Consider the following 20,278-nt stretch of genomic DNA (forward strand, 5'->3'; position numbering starts at 1 on the left):
TCCCTCTCTGATTCATTTCCCCTGCCCTACTAGCCTTTGTATTCTTGGTGCTTGGTACTCAGCAAACATCTCTTAACTGAAAGCACGGAAGGGAAATGTACCAGCCGCAGGACAAAGAGGATCAGAGTCCTAAGCTGGGTGCATGCGCGGTGCATGCGAGGTAGAGGTGGGTTTACCACCAAACTAAGTCACGTCCCCTGCTGTTGGTTCATGCTTCCCACCCAAGTTCATTTCCATCATGATGTGCCTAAGAGAGCTCTCAGATCAACCCTACAAGCCTCAGACCCACCCCACATCGCCTGGATGTGCTCTACCCTCGTTTCTGGCATGGCGCCGGTACCTAGTAGACCCCGACAACCATTCATTCAGTGAGTTTAGTAAGTGCCTACTATGTACCAGGCACAGAATTAGACGGCAGGGACACAGAAGGAGCCCCACTCTCGAGTGGCCCACAGCCCTGTGGAGACACAGAGCTCCCTTTAGATAATGCCAGTCCCGTTGCAGGGATCGTGAATGAATAAATTGCATGGAAAGGGTGTGTGCGTGAGTCTGTCAGAGGCAGGGGAGGAGGAGTTTAGGGTAAAATGCATCCCCCAATCAGGGAGGCCATGATGGTTCTGCCCCTCACCAGCGAGGGGTACTTGATTGGCTAAAGCAGCTGCAAAGGCATCCCGTGTTCGTGAAACTGACCGGGGACTGGGCATTGGCAAGGCACACAGGAGAGAAAGGAAACTGCAGGTTGAGAGGTACCACCACCGCAAGGCAGTCCCCTCCTGTGCTCTCGTTTCCTCCTGCATAATATGACGGGGTCTTGCTGTATTTGGGGTGGTCCTTCCCAGTTGGAAGATGCTGCAAATCGGAAAGGGGAGCGGAGCACGTGGAGAGGGAAAAGGGAAGAACTGAGGGCTTGGAGGGAAGAGAGTGGCTGTTGATCCTCTGAGCATCTCAACTGAAACCTCCTTTCCTGCAGGACGGGAAGAAGTGTCTGGCCGTGTACCAGCCCGAAGCGCCCGTGAACTTCACACTGGCCGGCTGCACCAGCACACGCTCGTACCGGCCCAAGTACTGTGGGGTCTGCACGGACAAGAGGTGCTGCATCCCTTACAAGTCCAAAACCATCGACATCTCCTTCCAGTGTCCCGACGGGCCTGGCTTCTCCCGCCAGGCCCTGTGGATTCATGCTTGCTTCTGCAATCTGAGCTGTCGGAATCCCAACGATATTTTTGCCGACTTGGATTCCTACCCTGACTTCTCAGAAATGGCCGATTAGGCAGGCGCAAAACACGAGCTCGAGGCCTGGCCCCATGCTTGTAAAGCAGGCAGCCTTCTGAGGCCCGCACTGAGCCTCCTTTTGTCCACCTTACCCTGATCCAGACCCGTGGACCCCTTTCCTGTCTCCGACCACCCAAAGCACCCACCGTGGTGCCGCTCAAGCCCAGACAATGGGTCCTCTCCTTGACAATTCCACGTACACTCCAAGGAAAGTGCCTGTCTCCAGCTGTTCTGGTCAATACCCAAGCCTGATCTGGCCTGTCCAAGTCACTGGAAGTCTTGCTGGATCTTGCCCAAGTCTCAAGGAACAGAATCAGCTAGGCATTCAATGTCATTAATTCCTTCTTTAAATACCAAATCGTAAGACTCTCTGGGTCCATTCAGAGGATAGATGGGATTTAGAACTACTCTGATCAACAGTTTGGACCACTGCACACCAAAGTATCTCTCATTCCAAAGATGCGTGCCTCCCAAGGTCACCCAGCATTTGCCAAGTGAGGTGAATTGCTGTTTGGGTTTGGTTTTTTTAATGAACAATTGTATCCATTATTCCGGGCATTGTTGAGGTTAGGTTTCTCTTCACCCCTGCACTGTGAAGGGTGTACATTGGGTTCATCCCAGTCAGAAATGCAAGATGATAAACTTCCTTCTTGTTCCTGGGAGAAGTCCCCAGTCAATACTCCAGGGTCAGAGCAAGGTCAGCCAGTTTTCAGAAGGAGCGATTGACCCCAGCACTGAATCTGCTGCTCGTGGACAGGGCAGGGCGCTGGGCAATCAGCCAGGCTTCTCACCTCTGGATCCTCTCCCTGCACGGGGGCTCATGGGGTTGGTGGAGTCCCCTGGGGTGATGTCTCTGACCCCTGAGAATGGTGCCCTGTGACATTCCTGTTCTCTTAGGGAGCCTTGGGTCCAGGTTGAGGGTGGGTCAAACCAAGAAGTGGTTTCGGAAACCAAGAAGTGGGTCCAGTCTGCGTCAGCCTAGGGTGGCAAGGGTCCCTGGGCCCAGGACATGTCTCTTTCTGCCTCAGTGACCCATTTCACAGACTGTGGGTCTACTGACCCATAAAACCCAGTTCTGGTGCAAAGACAGAGGTTAACCAGTTGTTTCAAAGCCGAAGTATATTTAACAGGGATGAAAAGCTGAAAGGGCTTGAAGCTATTCAACAAAAGGAAGAGGAAGTTGCTCTTAATGGAAATGAGGCTATTATTTATTTTATTAGTAAAATATAAATATTTACAGCTATAATTCTTTTGTGTCAGACGTTCTCAGTGCTTTACGTAACCATTAATACTAGCTCATGGAAACTTCGAGGTCATGTTGAAAAGTGCCCGTTATTATTTCTGTTCTTACAAATGTGAAACAGAAGCTCAGAAAGGGAAGGGAGCTTGACTGAAGTCGCCCAGCTGGTCAGTGGAGGAGTCGGAATGCAAATCCAAGTTGAACTGACTCTATAACCCATCTTTTCCCTCTACTTTTAGAGCTTCCAGATGTGTCAGAGCAGGAAAACATGTCAGGACAGGCGATTCTTGCATCATTTTGGGTTCTTATTGTTGTCTCTCTAGCTCTTTTCACAAGAGAAGAGAGTGTCTGACTTTCAGATTATTTATGTGCCTAAGAATCAAACAAAATCTGGGCTAAACCAAAATCCATGAATCCCCTACAGATCGTTCCCTCCTTCAAATCTGAACCAGCTCTCATATGTGTTTGAAGATGATTTTGTTACCCAATGCTGCAGACTGAGTGATCGTGCGGTTATCATGAGGGAATTCTGGGTGGCGAGCAGAGGGATTCCTAGACAGGGAAAAAGGGTTGAGAATGTGCCCTCCTTATGGTGACCTCCCGAATGCCCGATGCAAGGCATACAGTGGTGCTCAATGTGTATTTGATGAATAAAGGAAATTGTGTGCATGTCCGTACTTGCATTCAGGAGATCTCTTTCTTCCAAAGGTACATGACAATCTGATTTTTATCAGCCAAATCTTAAATGCCATAGAAAGACATTTACTATTGAAAGAAATGTACATTTTTATTGGAAAAAAACAAAACAAAACAAAAGAAGAATTCCTGTGTGAAGAGAATTTACCCCATGAATAATCTCTTCTCTAAGTCTACATGGAACATGTTGGATTTTTGTAGAGTGAAATCACCTGCCACCTACAAACTACAAGGACTAGATGAACGCTGACCCCATTTGAAATTCAGCAGACACCCGAGAGCTAGGTTCTTACTGAATTTGCTTCCCAGTTTGGGAAAGTGAGCATGGTTTCCAAGACCATAGGAAGCCTGGTTCGTGGAATTGGGGGTTTTATCCTGGGAATGGGTGGGATGGCATGGCTGGAATGCTCTGGTTTGAGAAATGGATCTGTCCTATTCAGGCCCCAGAGGGAACGTCTCAGCCCCGTGTTTCAAAGTCATGGGGAAGGAGCTATGGGCCCAGCCATGGTGTGCCCTGAGTCAGTAAAAGTTAAGAATAATAATCATAACAAAAAGCTTTCCCTTTATTTAGAGTGCTTGCTTGGTACCAAGCACTCTTAAGTTTTGAATTATAGTACTAATCATCATGGCGATTTGGAGTAAGCATCTCTTGCCCGTTTTATAAATGGAAAGTCTGGGACTCAAAGAGGCTGGGAAATCTGCCCCCCAAAGTAGCAACCCAAATCCCAGCTTATTCCACTCTGCCTTGCTCTTGGGGAGGCCTCTGGGGAGAGCCTGAATGAGCCCTATCGGAGTGTCACGTTGGCGGGGGGCTCAAATAGAGCAGGAAGCTTGCCACTCTAGTCCCTTGTGACCCCATGTTCTGGGGGAAGGGAAAGGTATGCTCAAGATTTGTCAACTTTTGGGGCTTCCCTGGTGGTGCAGTGGTTGAGAGTCCGCCTGCTGATGCAGGGGACATGGGTTCGTGCCCTGGTCCAGGAGGATCCCACATGCCACGGAGTGCCTGGGCCCGTGAGTCATGGCCGCTGAGCCTGCACGTCCGGAGCCTGTGCTCTGCAACGGGAGAGGCCACAACAGTGAGAGGCCCGCATACCGCAAAAAAAAAAAAAAAAAGTTTTGTCAACCTTGGGTGAAGAAATTCATGTAGATGCTTGGAGTGAACATCTTTTGTGTGTGTAGGTGTGTGGGGGAAAGAGGAGACCTGAACTTACTGAACCACTGATGCTTGCTAGACCTTACCATTAGCATCTGTTGAGCACTTACCAGGCCTTATACTGGGTGCTTTACTGCAGTGGCTTATTTAATCCTCAGAGCAAACATCATTTACCCATTTTAGAAATAAGATAGCTGAGGCTATTAGAGGTTAAGTTATTTGCTCCTTGTCTTACCAGCTAATGAATTACAGACCAGGATTGCAAACCAAGGTTAGTCTGACGCCCGAATCAAAAGGCACAAGACATGCTTTACTGACAATAGCTGCAATTTTAACTTTGAAAGTGATTCAGAGAGTGATCAAAGAAGGTAGATTCAAGTGATATGATTGTCTAGACTCTCATTGACATTGTAAGTACTGTGTATACCTAGAGATTGTGGGGAGGTAATGTAGAGCCTGTGACTATTATACTGAATTAGGTCACTGATTTTTAAAGACTTATCTTGATCCAAAGTAACTGCAATGATACCCCTGCATAGCTGGGAATCATGAATGGTCAGAATGGCCAGCTGTGTATTTCTGCACATATACATATGTGTTGTGTGTATGTGTATGTGTGTGTGTGTGTGTGTGTGTGTGTGTGTATCTGTTTTCAGACTATGACTTAATATTTAAGTATTCCTACTGCCATTTTGGTGACTAAAAAATACATATGAAGAAATATCTTGGAATTTCCCAATAGAGGAAAAATAGCACTTGGGCAATCTGTCATGTTTTACAACAGTCCTCATTTTTCTCATGATTTGTGTAGCATGGAACGTGCTTATTTAATGTGAAGGGTTTTCATTGCTCAAATTCCCTGTTTATAGCTTTTCGCCTTAAAGCAATAAATCATCAGCAAAGTGACTTACTGGATTGGGTGAATTTTCTTGCATATTCAGTTATTATGAGGCAATGATGGAACACTGAACATGTTCAAAAAATGTGCAGATGGTGGAAGTTAGGTCCCAGATATTTTATACATGACAATAAACATAGCTAAAAGTTTGGAAATGCACTGAGAAATATGAATTCTGGCATGTAGAAAACACCAGGGGTACAAATGTGTCCAGGCAGGAAGACATCTCATGTAAATATAAAATGAACATTTGGCATTCATTCATTCATTCATTCACTTACTCATTTATTCAATACCTTTTTATATCCCCAACTGCCCTGTGGGTACCTGGAGGTCAGAGACCATGACTGCATCCTCTGAGCCTTGTACATGTCAGGGACTGGGTAGCAGGGGTTGGATGGATGGAGGGATGGGTGGATAGAGATCTATTGCCGGCTGCCTTGGGAACCAAGGGGAGTGAAATGAAGTATAAGGAAGGTTGCATGACACAATGGGACCAGTTCTGACTTTGGGAGTCCGGTGGATCTTTATATCTTTTATTCTTTACTGGAATTCCTCACTTAACCAATCTGTGCTTCAGCTTCCTCAGCTGTGAAATGCAAAATATGACAGTACCTTCCTTGGGGGGGTGATGATGTGATAACCAAAATGCAAAATGCATGAAAAGCTTTAGAATAGCGCTTGGCACATGGTAAGCACTTAACAAACACATCTATTATTTAGCTGAGTCGGTTTCCTTATGAACTGGGAATAACCCGCAAGGCGATGGTAGGAATTGAAGTCAGTGTTTGTGTCTGCATATTTTACCTATTTAGTCCTATCGCAAAGGTAAAGAAAAAGTGTCACTGATATTCAGTTGAATGCTTTAATATTTCAATCCTATGCTTCTCGATCCCTTAACTTTTTTATTTTTATGTTTTCATCTTATGCTGTAATTTGATTAAGCTCCCAGCTTCTTGAAGGCAGGAAGGGTGCCATACTTTTCTGTGTCTCCCAAACCCAGTGCAGTGCATAGCACATGCTCAGCTCTTTGAACAGATGTGCAGATGGCTGAGTAAATGAAGTGAATGATGCATTTGACACCTTCCAGCTAAATCCCCCTCATCAACCCAAAACACGTTATGTTATTATAAAATCTAGGGGAGAATCCATTCCAGTACAAAAATAATTGCCCCATGAATCATTTCCAAGTACACTTCTATCCTGAAACATACTTTTTTCAAATTGGAATTCAGATCGTGGAGTCCAATGGATGCCTCCAATTAAGATGAATGTGTAAACTCTGGGAGAGATTTTAGATGATATCAGGTGGTTGAAGTTTTGGGAAAATGGGATTCAGGGAAAATGGCCAGAGCATTTTATTATGAAGGTTAAAAAGCATATAGCAGAGAAGTCAGTGTTCTCTCTCACCCTCCACTGATGAAATGAAAATGCAGAAGCATCCTATATATTCAGAGGTCCCAGTTCCAGCTGAACCTGGGTTCTTTCCAATGTAGAACTGAGCAAAAATGATTTCTAAGGAGATGAAAAAGCTGGCACCAAATCCGTGTATGGTTTCGTATATTATATGCTGTAAAGAATGTTTCCAGATCTCCACGCTAAATCTTGTTTTTCACACACCACTAGCAAAAGTGGGTTTCTTAGTCCATCCCATAAAGAGGAAGAGGAAGCTGCTAAAGCCTGGCTTACTGATGGCAATGAGAAAATTGTCAGCCTGCCAGGAGGAGACAGAAGAATTAAGAACCAGATGAAAGATACCAGTAAAGGCTGGTCACCGCCTGGGCGGGACTACTTAATGGGGGGACACGTGTCCCCATGGGCAGTAAAAGCCGCAAGGTCCTCCAGTTTATTAGTCCCAGGAACTAACCAATGTTCTACAGTCCCAAGACGTCAATAGGTGGTTGCATTAGTCATGTTCTCAGCCAACTGTTTTCCAGACAAGAGGGACGTAATCCATTTTAGAAATGGTTGCACAAGCCATTTCATCTCTGTGAACCTGGGCTTTCCTATCTGTGAAGCAAGGATAACTCATCCTCACAGATAAAGATAAAAAGGGAAAAGAAACTATAATAAACGCTACATATTCCTATTATTAGTGATGCATTCTCTGCAGGGTGCCCTTGTCACGAGGTCATATGGTCAGTGCTTCCTGGGGAGGGCGGTGTGTTCAGGAAATTTCTCGGAGCAGGAATGAGGAAGGGCCTTTCCTGCAACAGTGAATTTGGCTGTCCGAGGGTTTAATGGCAAAGCACATAGCAATTCACCGGCTACAGCTACATCAATTACTCGGAATCCTGCCGTGTGTACGTGAGGGAGGGGACGGGAGTAGTGTGAACTAACCTCTGATCGCAATGTAGTGTCTCCTCTGACCTAAAGGTGGGCCACAAACCCTAACGTCACCCGTTGAAATCACTTACATTTTTCTTATCACAATGGTGGCAGTTATCTTGAGATGCTCTTATGCTCATAGTTGATTGGACAGCGAGTGGACACTTGAATCAAGCTGGTCCCATTCAATTCTTACCCTTGAAAGACACAAAGACCCGTTTGGTTCCGGGTCCAAGAACCAGAAGGTCAAGGATCCCATCATTTTATGATTTAGAGACGCAGGGAAATCTGTTCTTAGAAAGACGGAGGCTCGTCTGCTCACTAGTCCCCCTCCCTAATCCCATCTCCAAACCCATAAGGCCAAGCTTCCCCTCTGCCCTTGGATTCCATGTGGAACGCAGCTGAAGGACTTCCATGCAGCCTGAGAAGCCCAAGGTGGATCTAGGCTATATCTAGGGACCCATCCAGTGACCAATAGGCTGTGTCTGAGAAGCAGAATGAGGAAGGTGGCAGGTGGCCCTCTGTTGCCCCTATAGAGCCTGCACGTGCTTGATCTTGGTGCACACTTGGTCTCCCAGCTGCTGCTGACACCCAAGGGTCTGGGGATCGAAACCAAAATAAGCAGCTAGGAAAACAGAAATAGATCCCCAGCTGGCAAAACAGCCTCTGGGCAAACCATCTCTAAATAGCATCTGATACATGCAAACACCCGCCACAGTTCATTTCTCTCGATGGAAGCCTGAGCTCCAAGGAGCTGATCGTGGCAGGTCCAGGGGGCCTCTGTGCCACATATGCACCCACTGCCATGGTGATTCCTTGCTGGCTCTCCTATGCCTGCCTTTCCATTGTTCCTGACTCACACAGGGTCCGTCACAGAAAAGGCCCTTATTGTGAATGTAGAATAAGGATGAGCCTACGTGCTTCTCCTCCTGCATCTAAAGCAGGGCTCCTTAACCTCGGGTCCTTGGACCAGGGATCCATGGATTAAATTCAGGGGTCGTGTGCTTGGATAGGGGGGAAATGAATCTTTGTTTTTACTAATCTCTAATTGCAATGTGGCACTGTGGGCCACAAACCGTAATATCACCAGTTGAAATCACATGCATCTTTCTTACCACAGTTGTGGCAGTTTTCTTGAACTGCTATTATGCTCATCACTACCTTGAAATTATATTGAGACCTGCCTCCGCATCTCTATTTAACTTTTTTTTCTTTTTTTTTTTTTTGCGGTACGCGGGCCTCTCACTGTTGTGGCCTCTCCCGTTGCGGAGCACAGGCTCCGGACGCGCAGGCTCAGTGGCCACGGCTCACGGGCCCAGCCGCTCCGCGGCATGTGGGATCTTCCCAGACCGGGGCACGAACCCGTGTCCCCTGCATCGGCAGGCGGACTCTCAACCACTGCGCCACCAGGGAAGCCCTATTTAACTTATTAATAAAGAAACGTCACACAATCGGAACATTTGGAGAATTACACTTCACTATCAGTGGTTCCTTTTGCACTATTCTGTGCTGTATTTCATGCGTTAAAACCCTTCCTGACGTGCACACCACACACGGTCACCTCATCCTTCCCTGCCCAGGCACTTGCTGCACGATGATGCAGGCTGCAAAAGTGTTTACAGCTAATTATGCTAAGAAACTCTTAAAGGTACATGAAGAAAACACCAATATAATAAACAGTAAGATAGTTGTTTAAAAAGGAGGGGGGTGTTAAGTGTGGGCTGCATTTAGGGACTTGCTTCAAAAGAACAAGTATGGAAAAGCAGAAAAAGGAACTTAACAGTTGAGACACCTGGCAAACATGACCTCAGCCAGGCGATCAAAGTCAACCTCATCCGTGTTACATCACGTTGGCCCATCATGCTGACAGCACGAGGTGATGAGAATGGCACTGAGCCTCTGGGGTCTTCATTCCAAAAACTCAGAACCCCAGCTGAACCATGAGAAAACCATATACGCAAACCTCAACTGAAGGCCATTCTACAAAATGCCCCACCAGGGCTTCTCAAAACCGTCAAGGTCATCAAAAGCAAGGATAGTCTGAGACTCTCTTACAGGCCAGAGGAAGCAAAGCAGGCATGATGACGAAATGTAACCTGGTATCTGGACGGAATCCTGGGACAGAAAAAGGACAACAGGGAAAAATGAGTGAAATTCCAAGAAAGTATGGAACTTAGTTCATAGTAATCTATCAATGTTGATTTCTTTGTTGTGACCAATGCACTGTAGTAACATAAGATGATAATAATAATAGGGGAAACTGGAGGTGGGGTATATGGAAACTCTCTGTACTATCTTTGCAACTGTTTTGTAAATTTTAAACTAATTTTAAATAGAAATGGGAGGTTGTACCGAAACCTGTTGTGTCTACATTTTTTAAAAAAATACAAGGGCCAGAAGCATTACAGGGATTGTCACTGGGTGGCCCTTCCACATGCTTTTCTATAATAAAAATAAAATGTGAAAAAAGATGTTTCCTTCTAATTACAGGTTGAAAAGCTTGATCCCTTTGTCACTGTATTATTCAGCTATTGAGCGCTTGAAACAGGGCTGGTCTGAATTGAGATGTGCTGTGATGTAAAACACACCCTGGATTTCTTAGTAGGAAGAAATGAATGCATGATACCTTAATAATTATATTGATCCTATGTTGAAATGATAATATTTTGGATATGTTGGGTTAAATTATTAAAGTTAATTTCACGTGTCTCTACCTTTTTTAATGTGGCTACTTGAAAATTTGAAGTTACATCTGTGGTTCGTATTATATTTTTACCGGACAGGGATGCTCTAAAGCAAAGAATTCCAAAGGTGAGGGGCATGTGGTAGGAAGCCCCAGGTAAGGAAAGACGCATCCCAATGCACGACCTCTCAGGCGGAGGAAAACGACACAGGCCACTGCAAAGTTACAAATTTATTGGTCTGGAAATAAATACAAATATCTCATTAAGAAACTCCTCTGGAAAGACTTGAACACAACAGTTTCTTGTTCTGATTCAGCCATTTCTGCTTCCCAGGGGGTAGGTCGCAGATAAACGGACTCATCCCCCCAAGCTACCTAGAAGGCTTGACTATTCCTCCCAGTAACCACTAGGTCCCGGCGGCTGAGTCACAACGTTCCGTTCACTCTGATCAAACTTCCTATAAGAAGATCCACGGTTAGCCAAAGTAAAAATCAAAAGGCAGTGAGTAGTAGAGGAACTTGACAGCTACACTGACGTTGCCCAGAAGTGTCCGTGGTGCTACCCGTTCGGCGAGAGGTTAGAGGGGCAGGGTAGAGGGGGAGGCAGGAGAGGGAAGGAAATCCCATGGAATACACATTCCAGAATCCTTGTATCTTCTGGGCCACCACTCCCCAAGGGAATCCCCACCCCCTACAAGAGCGAACAGTTCTATCTGAAGATCCCGGAAGGTCACCAGGTCAGAAATGTTTGGCCGTCAAGTTCAGGTTCAACCCGGGTTGTCAGAGATTGGAAGCTAGATTTAACTCAGTCACACATGGTTCCTGGGAACCAGATGGGATCAACTGAAATCACAACTGCACTGGATTCCATCACAACCACGAGGGATCCTTTACATCTAATAACCAAAAATACCACCCCACCTCGATGCCCCTGCCCCCCTCCCCCAGCCACTGCATGGAGACGCATCACAGCCAGGCACGGCCCTCCGTTTCAAAGAAGCAACTACAAATCTACATGATCTTCCCCATGAATGAAAGAATCACTCGTCCATGTATTTGGGGTAGAAAGTAGGCGACGTGGAGGAAGAGGCAGGCAGCAGAATCAAAGCCTCAAACCCCCGATACCAAACGTTTGCCAAGACCATTTCTTTGAAAAACTGGGAGATTTTGTCGCCTGCTTCTGTTGTCCATTTAAAAAATGCCAGAAAAACAGGCTTCTGGCACCGGCACTAAAAAGTGTATATATGTGCAGACGTCAAAAATCTACTTCTTCAAGTTCATGACAGAGATTTGCTCTTCCAAACACTTCGGAGCCTCTGCATAAATTCCACCTCTTTCCCCGCTTCCTGTTTGGCTTTGTTAAAAGAGCTCGCCACCATTCCCCGCTCTCCCCCTCTCCCAATCAGAAAGGGTTTGGTTTCCAGAAACTGGGTCTGTTTTCTCTTTAGTTGGAAGGGAAACAGGAAGTAGGTGGGCCAGGCTTCCAACAAAATGTCCCTTCGCGCCAGGATGCTCAGGTCAGCCTAGCCTTGGATTGATCAAGTGTTTGCTCTGTGTTTCTTGTTTTTGGCAGTTTGGTGTCTCTGAGGGAGGGTGAGATAGTGGCCTCTAGGCCGCTCGCTAGTGGAAACAGGACACTGAGATGCTCCTTTCCCTTTGGTCCACCCCACCCCACCCTCGCCAGAAAGGGAGCCCTCCACAAACCCAATCTCACTTTGTCCTCACCAGAGCTCACTCATACAAAATAAGCTTTGGATTAATACCGAGCTACATGTGGTTGGCAGGCAGGGGCGGGGAGGGGCCGGAGGAGGAGGGGCAGCTACAGCGATCGATCCCAGAGTCCAGGGGCTGCTGTCCCCAAGGCCACCTAGCAGGACACCTCCGTGGAGTTGGGCCCTGCGCTGCTCCCGGGGCCGCCGGAGTTGGGGACGATGTCCAGCCGGGCGCCCTCGCTGGTGTGGGAGCGGCTGCGGGCGCCCTCCACGGATGTGACGCTGGAGCCCGAGGCTGTGCGGGACCTCATCAGGCGCGTCATGCTGGCGGAGGGCACTGGGAGAGAGGAGAGAGACCCGTGAGGGGATGGGCCAGCGCTGGAGGCACCTGCACACCGGGGATGCTGCCTGCTGTGTGCCCCACCCGCCTGGGCACCTTTACTCCTGTCCATCCTCACAGCCATCTGGCTGCTGGGCTCCCCAACGTTTCTGTCTCTGCCCACAGAGGTGCAGCACGAGACCCAGGTGTAGTAAGGACTTGCTGCGATCCCACAGCGGCGTGAACCCACAGCTGGTCTGAATGCCAGCTCTGTCTGCTACCTGCTACTTGCATCCCAGCTCTGGGACTTTGGGAGTGTCCCTCTCTGAGCCCCCGGCCCCCCCTATAAAATGGGAATACTACCACTGACGCCCTGGTAGCAGCGCCGGGGTGTGTGCCCACCACCCTGTAAGGTCAACAATTGCCAGAGCTGGGAGGACGTTCAAGGTCGGCCAGGCTAATCCCTGCGCGCCACAGGCTGGAAACCAAGGCCACAGAGAGTGGTCAGCTGTCATCTCTTCCTTCAGGGAACCTGTGAGTTCCCAGGTACTATCAACGGCACTGTCCATTCCAAAGGATTTAAAATGGTACAGCCACTATGGAGAACAGTATGGAGGTTCCTTAAAAAACTACAAATAGAACTACCATATGACCCAGCAATCCCACTACTGGGCATATACCCTGAGAAAACCATAATTCAAAAAGAGACATGTACCACAATGTTCATTGCAGCTCTATTTACAATAGCCCGGAGATGGAAACAACCTAAGTGTCCATCAACAGATGAATGGATAAAGAAGATGTGGCACATATACACAATGGAATATTACTCAGCCATAAAAAGAAATGAAATTGAGCTATTTGTAATGAGGTGGATAGACCTAGAGTCTGTCACACAGAGTGAAGTCAGAAAGAGAAAGACAAATACCATATGCTAACACATATATATGGAATTTAAGGAAAAAAATGTCATGAAGAACCTAGGGGTAAAACAGGAATAAAGACACAGACCTACTTGAGAATGGACTTGAGGATATGGGGAGGGGGAAGGGTAAGCTGTGACAAAGTGAGAGAGTGGCATGGACATATATACACTACCAAATGTAAAACAGATAGCTAGTGGGAAGCAGCCGCATAGCACAGGGAGATCAGCTTGGTGCTTTGTGACCACCTAGAGGGGTGGGATAGGGAGGGTGGGAGGGAGGGAGATGCAAGAGGGAAGGGATATGGGAACAGATGTATATGTATAACTGATTCACTTTGTTATAAAGCAGAAACTAATAAAAAAATAAAAATAAAAAAATATATAAAATGCCCTTGAACACAGCAGGTGGCTTATAAGGTGGAATGAAGACAAAAAGTCCCCCTGCCTGTACTTTTTTTGGGGAATAGCATCCCCCCAAACTCATGTCCACCCGGACCTCAGACTGTAATCTTCTTTGGAAATAGGGTCTTTTCAGATCTATTTAGATACGATGAGGTCACCCTGGGCTGGGGTGAACTCTGATGCCATGGCTGGTTTCCTCTTAAGAAAAGGAGACACAGGTACACACGGGGAGAAGCCATGTGAAGACAGGGCAGAGATCAGAGTGATGCAGCTACAAGCCAAGGACTGCTGGCGACCACCAGAAGCTGGGACAAGGCAAGGAAGGATTCTTCTTAGAATCTCTGGAGGGAGCATGACCCTGCCCACATCTTGATTTTGGACTTCTAGCCTCTAGAACTGTAGCACTGTGAGAGAATAAATTTCTGTTGTTTTAAGCCACCCAGTTTGTGGGGATTTGTTATCGCAGCCCTGGGAAACTACTACACCACCCAACTGAAGCATCATTGCCAAGGCCATATTGAATAATGGATATCACACACTGAGGCAGCTGATAAATACACAGGCATGTAGGGGTTACATTATTCACTCAAGGGGCATAGGTGTTGGCTTTCTGTGGCAGACACCTACAGACAGAATTCATTATTGCTGTACCGAATCCTCTTCTTACAGAGCCAGTTGCTGAATCCAGAAAAAAATTGGGAGCAATCCTACATCTGTTGCTCACACATTTTCTCTGAGCCCCTATTTCTTGACCCCAGATCTGGGGGCTTACTGACCTTGCAGGGCTCTGGTGACCCTAGCATGGTGTCATGGATGCTGAGGGCTCATCATTCTGGCCCACTGCTGTGAGCAGGCACTCAGTAAATGAATGATTACTTTGTCTTTGGTTGATGCCTCCAGCTCTCTCTACTGTCTTTCCCTACGACCTGCAGGATCCTTCAGCATTCTGGAAATAGAAGCTTATGTGGAGGGAAAAACAAGGCCTGCCTTTAACTTCCTTTCTCCCCAGAATGCACTTTCAAAGCAGAAATCTAAACCCAGGGCAGGTCCAAGATAAACGAGTTGCAATTCATGGCTGCAAGGTAAATGAAGGCCTTCTCTAGTTACTGCCTTTGCCTGCACATTTTCTCGGAGGGAAAGAGGCTGGAAAGGCAGGAGACCCACAAGCAGATGTTTTCTGTTGGAAGAGGGCACGTTGGGACAGGGATCCTGTCCGAAGCATGTAAATCAGGCTCATCCACTCTCAGCCACTCTAGAAACTAAACACAGCTGAGGCCAAACTTAAGACTGCAGTCAGTTGACCAAATGTAACATTACTATTTTAAATGAGCAAACAGTTTAAGCCTCAGCAAAAAACAAAGGGGGGGAAGTGATTAGATGCTCAGACTTCCTTGTTAAGGTGGGCACATGAATTATAATTCCAGGCAGCAGACAGAAAGAACCAACGGAACCACATCAGGGCCGGAACCGTGGCCGACACACCAACATATACCAACGGTGGCTGCTGCCCAGCAGTGTGCTTACACTTAGTGTTGTCTGTCCTGGTCATGGGACTGCATTTCTGAAAATGTGTCTGTGAATAAATGTCTGTAAATAAACGATAATCATAATGCAAGAAGCTCCAAGTTCTTTAACTGTGCTTCTATTTAACCTTCAATTCCCAAATCGAATGATTTAGCAAAGACATGCTCTGTATTCAATGTAAGTGACTTTATCACCCACTTATTCAGAGCTTTACAGTTTTCAAAGAACTTTCACAGATCCCCACTCTGTTTTTTACTTAATCTCTCAAAGCCTCAGTTTCATCATTTGTAAATGAGGATAAGAGTATCTCCAAGGATTATTGTGATGATTAAGTAAGAAAAAAATAAAGGATTTATTAATCTTTCATCATCACCACCACGACCACCATCCTCACAACACCACCACCACCCTCACCACCACCACGACCACCATCCTCACACCACCACCACCACCATCATCACCACCACGACGACCATCCTGACACCACCACCACCACCATCATCACCACCACGACCACCATCCTGACACCACCACCACCACCATCATCACCACCACGACCACCATCCTCACACCACCACCACCACCATCATCACCACCACGACCACCATCCTCACACCACCACCACCACCATCATCACCACCACGACGACCATCCTCACACCACCACCACCATCATCATCACCACCACGACGACCATCCTCACACCACCACCACCACCATCATCACCACCACGACGACCATCCTCACACCACCACCACCACCATCATCACCACCACGACGACCATCCTCACACCACCACCACCACCATCATCACCACCACGACCACCATCCTCACACCACCACCACCACCATCATCACCACCACGACCACCATCCTGACACCACCACCACCACCATCATCACCACCACGACCACCATCCTCACACCACCACCACCACCATCATCACCACCACGACCACCATCCTCACACCACCACCACCACCATCATCACCACCACGACCACCATCCTCACACCACCACCACCACCATCATCACCACCACGACGACCATCCTCACACCACCACCACCACCATCATCACCACCACGACCACCATCCTCACACCACCACCACCACCATCATCACCACCACGACGACCATCCTCACACCACCACCACCACCATCATCACCACCACGACGACCATCCTCACACCACCACCACCACCATCATCACCACCATGACCACCATCCTCACACCACCACCATTACCACCATCATCACCACCACGACCACCATCCTCACACCACCACCACCACCATCATCACCACCACGACGACCATCCTCACACCACCACCACCACCATCATCACCACCACGACGACCATCCTCACACCACCACCACCACCATCATCACCACCACGACGACCATCCTCACACCACCACCACCACCATCATCACCACCACGACCACCATCCTCACACCACCACCACCACCATCATCACCACCACGACGACCATCCTCACACCACCACCACCATCATCATCACCACCACGACGACCATCCTCACACCACCACCACCACCATCATCACCACCACGACCACCATCCTCACACCACCACCACCACCATCATCACCACCACGACGACCATCCTCACACCACCACCACCACCATCATCACCACCACGACGACCATCCTCACACCACCACCACCACCATCATCACCACCACGACCACCATCCTCACACCACCACCACCACCATCACCACCATCATCATGATCATCATTGCCATTACCAGCATTGCCATCATCACTCCAAGTCTCTTAGAAAGTATGTAATTAAAATTAAAAAGATTTTCATGGTCTCATTGTTCGTTGTCTTCTTGGTGCTCAGAGGGATAGTCCTCACCTAAACCTTAAAACATTCCCTGGTGTGAAACAGCTTCTGTTCAACAACGGAGGGAGAATGAGGCACTATGGTCTGAGGAGATACTAGAACCCCTGCCCTGCTGCCCGTCCTCCACACACCTCAATACTTCTTCCCTGACCTGCCCAGTTTGCAAAAAAGGCTGAAGCTGGCCAAGGTGATACAGAATCCTGTACTCATCCCAACCTGGTTCCAATTCCCACACCTGCCTTTCAACCCACCGCCTGCTAGGAAAGGCCATACTCACTGTATCCCATGCCCTGCACGAAGTACTTGAAGGCCTCGGCAAGCTTGGCCGGCTGCAAGAGAGAAGAGGGAACGTGTGGTCAGTCACCAGAGGTCCAGATCGTGCAGCTGTGCCTGTGGTCACCTTCCTTAAAGAGCTTGGCCCAAGACAGAAGGCCACCTCAAGTTGATAGGACAAAACACAAAAGTAAAGGAAAGACTGTGGGATAATTATGGAGACCCAAATTAGCTTTGACCAGAAGTTACAGGACCTGTCTGAGCCAGTTTTCTCACCTATAAAATAGGGGCAGAGTGCCACACCTACTCCTGAGGGCTTCTCTAAAGAAGACATCATTGGATAAAGTGATGTGTCCAACTCAGGGTCTAGAATGTCATGGCCACTCACTGTGCTAAGGGCTTTGCAGCATTATCTCATCTTCCTGACAACCTTATGAGGTTAGTACCATCTTCATATATATTTCACAGCTCAGCAGACTTGGAGAGATAAATAATCCGTCCAAGGTCTTATGATTCATCAGTGGTCTTGTATATTAACCCAGGGCTTTCCAAACCCCATAACAGTTTACTCTCAGCCTCAGTAGCAGGGTGGCTGGCTGGCTGGCTGGATGAAAGGATGGTGGATAAATGGATAGATGAAAATGAAAAAAGATGGATGGAAAGAAGGAAGGAAGGAAGGAAAGAAGGAAGGGAGGATGATAGATAGATTAATGAAAAGAAAGGATGGGGCTTCCCTGGTGGCACAGTGGTTGAGAGTCCACCTGCTGATGCAGGGGACACAGGTTCGTGCCCCGGTCCGGGAAGATCCCGCATGCCGTGGAGCGGCTGGGCCCGTGAGCCATGGCCGCTGAGACTGCGCGTCTGGAGCCTGTGCTCTGCAATGGGAGAGGCCACAACACTGAGAGGCCCGCGTACCACAAAAAAAAAAAAAAGAAAGGATGGATGGACATAAAGAAGAAAGGCTGTATGGGTGGAAGGAAAGAAAAAGATGGAAAGAAGGAAGAACAGATGAATGGATGGATGGATGGATAGATGGATAGGTGGACAGACAAATCAATCAATCAACTGGGCTACTTTAAGTAAAATGAGTTGGGAATGCTGAGAACACACCCAGTTCTGCCAATTATACTCAAAAATTTAATCTAAACGGGAGGTGAAGGCCATATTTATTCACAGGCTAATTAATTCCAAGTCTTTTTTTTTTTTTTTTTTTTTTTTTTTTTTTTTTGTGGTACGCGGGCCTCTCACTGTTGTGGCCTCTCCTGCTGCGGAGCACAGGCTCTGGACGCGCAGGCTCAGCAGCCGTGGCTCACGGGCCCAGCCGCTCCGCGGCACGTGGGATCTTCCCGGACCGGGGCACGAACCTGTGTCCCCTGCATCGGCAGGTGGACTCCCAACCACTGCACCACCAGGGAAGCCCTAATTCCAACTCTTAAATGCAATGTCCTGGGTCTATTCTCACACCCTCTCCTTTCACTGGCGAGCAGTCGTGGGGCGGGAGTGTCCCTGCCCACCTCCACCAACTCCTGCCACTGTTCTCAAAGCGCCAAATGACATTTAAAGAAGAGCCTGTGCTGCAATTGGCCTCTGGGGGTCACGTGATGAGTGTAAGAAGGGGACGAGAGTTGCAGGGACATCTGTGTTCAACATGGCGGACAGAAACAAGAGGACAGGCTTGGAAAGGAGAATATCTGGGCCCAAACTCGGCTCCCCTGGGTGACCAAGGGCAATCTCTCCCATTTGTTAGCCTCAGTTTCCCCTTCTGTGACTGTGATAGAATGCATGCTCTTCCTTCCTCTAAAGACTGTTGCAAGGATTGAATGGAATGAAGGATGGGAACACGTCCTTTGTAAAAACACACCCAACTTGCAAGGGCAGGAGGAGGAGGGATTACACAGTTATTGGTCCTCACTGGGCTGCTCTCCTGGGTGCCTGGGCTAGCTCAGCTCCTGCCATGACATATAAAACGTGTTTTAACTGTGGATAGAGTTAGATTTTTCTCATTTCAAGTAGAGAAAGGAATAAAGGAAGGAAGGAAGTATAGGTGGAAAGAAAAATGGCGCCTCTTCTCTGCAGCCAACTTAAGCTGCACTGTCTCAGTAGCAGTGTCAAGCGGGCTGGATGGATGAATGGCTCCGTCACTGGTGTGCAGGTATTAATTCCTATTTACATCTAAGCAGGGCTCTACTGGAAACCCATCTGTTCCCTCTAGAAACTGAGACATCCCATCCTTCTCTGGCTACTCCAGCTATCAACTGGGCAAAACACAACAGCAGATAAAAAGTTGAAAATATTTTGTTCTTTGCCAGTGGGAACAGAGAGAGGCACTGGAAACAGAAGTTAAGAGCCACCCAAGGCCACTTGTGCCTGTTCACTCTGCAAGGGAGGTTCCCAGGGAGCTCAGGGGGACTTGTCAGGACTGCGGGGGCACCTAGAGCTAGAAAAAGGCACACATCCGATTGAGAAATCGCTGGATTACCGAAGCTCTGAAGTCCCTTTCAGGACTGGAGGGAGAAAGAGGGTCAGGGCACAGTCTGGTGGAAAAGACAACCCAAAATGCACAAAATATTTCATAGTAAGATAGAGTGCAAAACTGTAATGATAGAAAATTATAAGCAGAGATAAAAATTCATTCACTTGTTAGGTTGGGGGGTGGTATTTATGGGTGGAGACTTGGAGGGGACAGTTATTGTGCAGCAAACACACTACAATGATTGATATGTTTATATGTGCATACACACATACACATGCATACATGTATACATATACATACTCACACACACACATATACACATGTGCGTGCACAGACACACACACACAAACACAGAAACACACCCTTTGGTCCATCTCCTCTCTGCTCTCCCTGCTTTGCCCCTGGGCTCCAGAAGCCTGTGGCTCCAGCGGAAACCTGTGGTCTTTGGGGTCAGGCACCCCTAGATTCTGGTGCATGACTGCCAAGCTGTGTCCACTTGGCACATCCCTTCA

At 47.7% G+C, this 20,278-nt stretch overlaps 2 protein-coding genes across 5 annotated transcripts in view; one reads left to right on the forward strand and one right to left on the reverse strand.

Annotated features, from left to right (window-relative positions):
- Positions 1–3,185, forward strand: part of CCN4 (cellular communication network factor 4) — a 31,340-nt gene extending 28,155 nt beyond the window's left edge. For all 3 annotated transcript variants that reach the window (XM_060116496.1, XM_060116497.1, XM_060116498.1), the window contains one exon: positions 971–3,185. In XM_060116496.1, coding sequence (XP_059972479.1) covers positions 971–1,270 — 300 coding nt within the window. In that variant the 3' untranslated portion in view covers positions 1,271–3,185. The remainder of the gene's footprint in view (positions 1–970) is intronic.
- A 7,301-nt stretch (positions 3,186–10,486) lies between these two features.
- Positions 10,487–20,278, reverse strand: part of NDRG1 (N-myc downstream regulated 1) — a 57,985-nt gene continuing 48,193 nt past the window's right edge. For both annotated transcript variants that reach the window (XM_060116251.1, XM_060116252.1), the window contains 2 exons: positions 17,298–17,349; positions 10,487–12,319 (listed from right to left, as the gene is read on the reverse strand). In XM_060116251.1, the coding sequence (XP_059972234.1) occupies positions 12,138–12,319; positions 17,298–17,349 (234 nt within the window). In that variant the 3' untranslated portion in view covers positions 10,487–12,137. The remainder of the gene's footprint in view (positions 12,320–17,297; positions 17,350–20,278) is intronic.

Source organism: Mesoplodon densirostris, chromosome 13, assembly GCF_025265405.1.
Source record: "Mesoplodon densirostris isolate mMesDen1 chromosome 13, mMesDen1 primary haplotype, whole genome shotgun sequence".
Taxonomy (NCBI): Eukaryota; Metazoa; Chordata; class Mammalia; order Artiodactyla; family Ziphiidae; genus Mesoplodon; species Mesoplodon densirostris.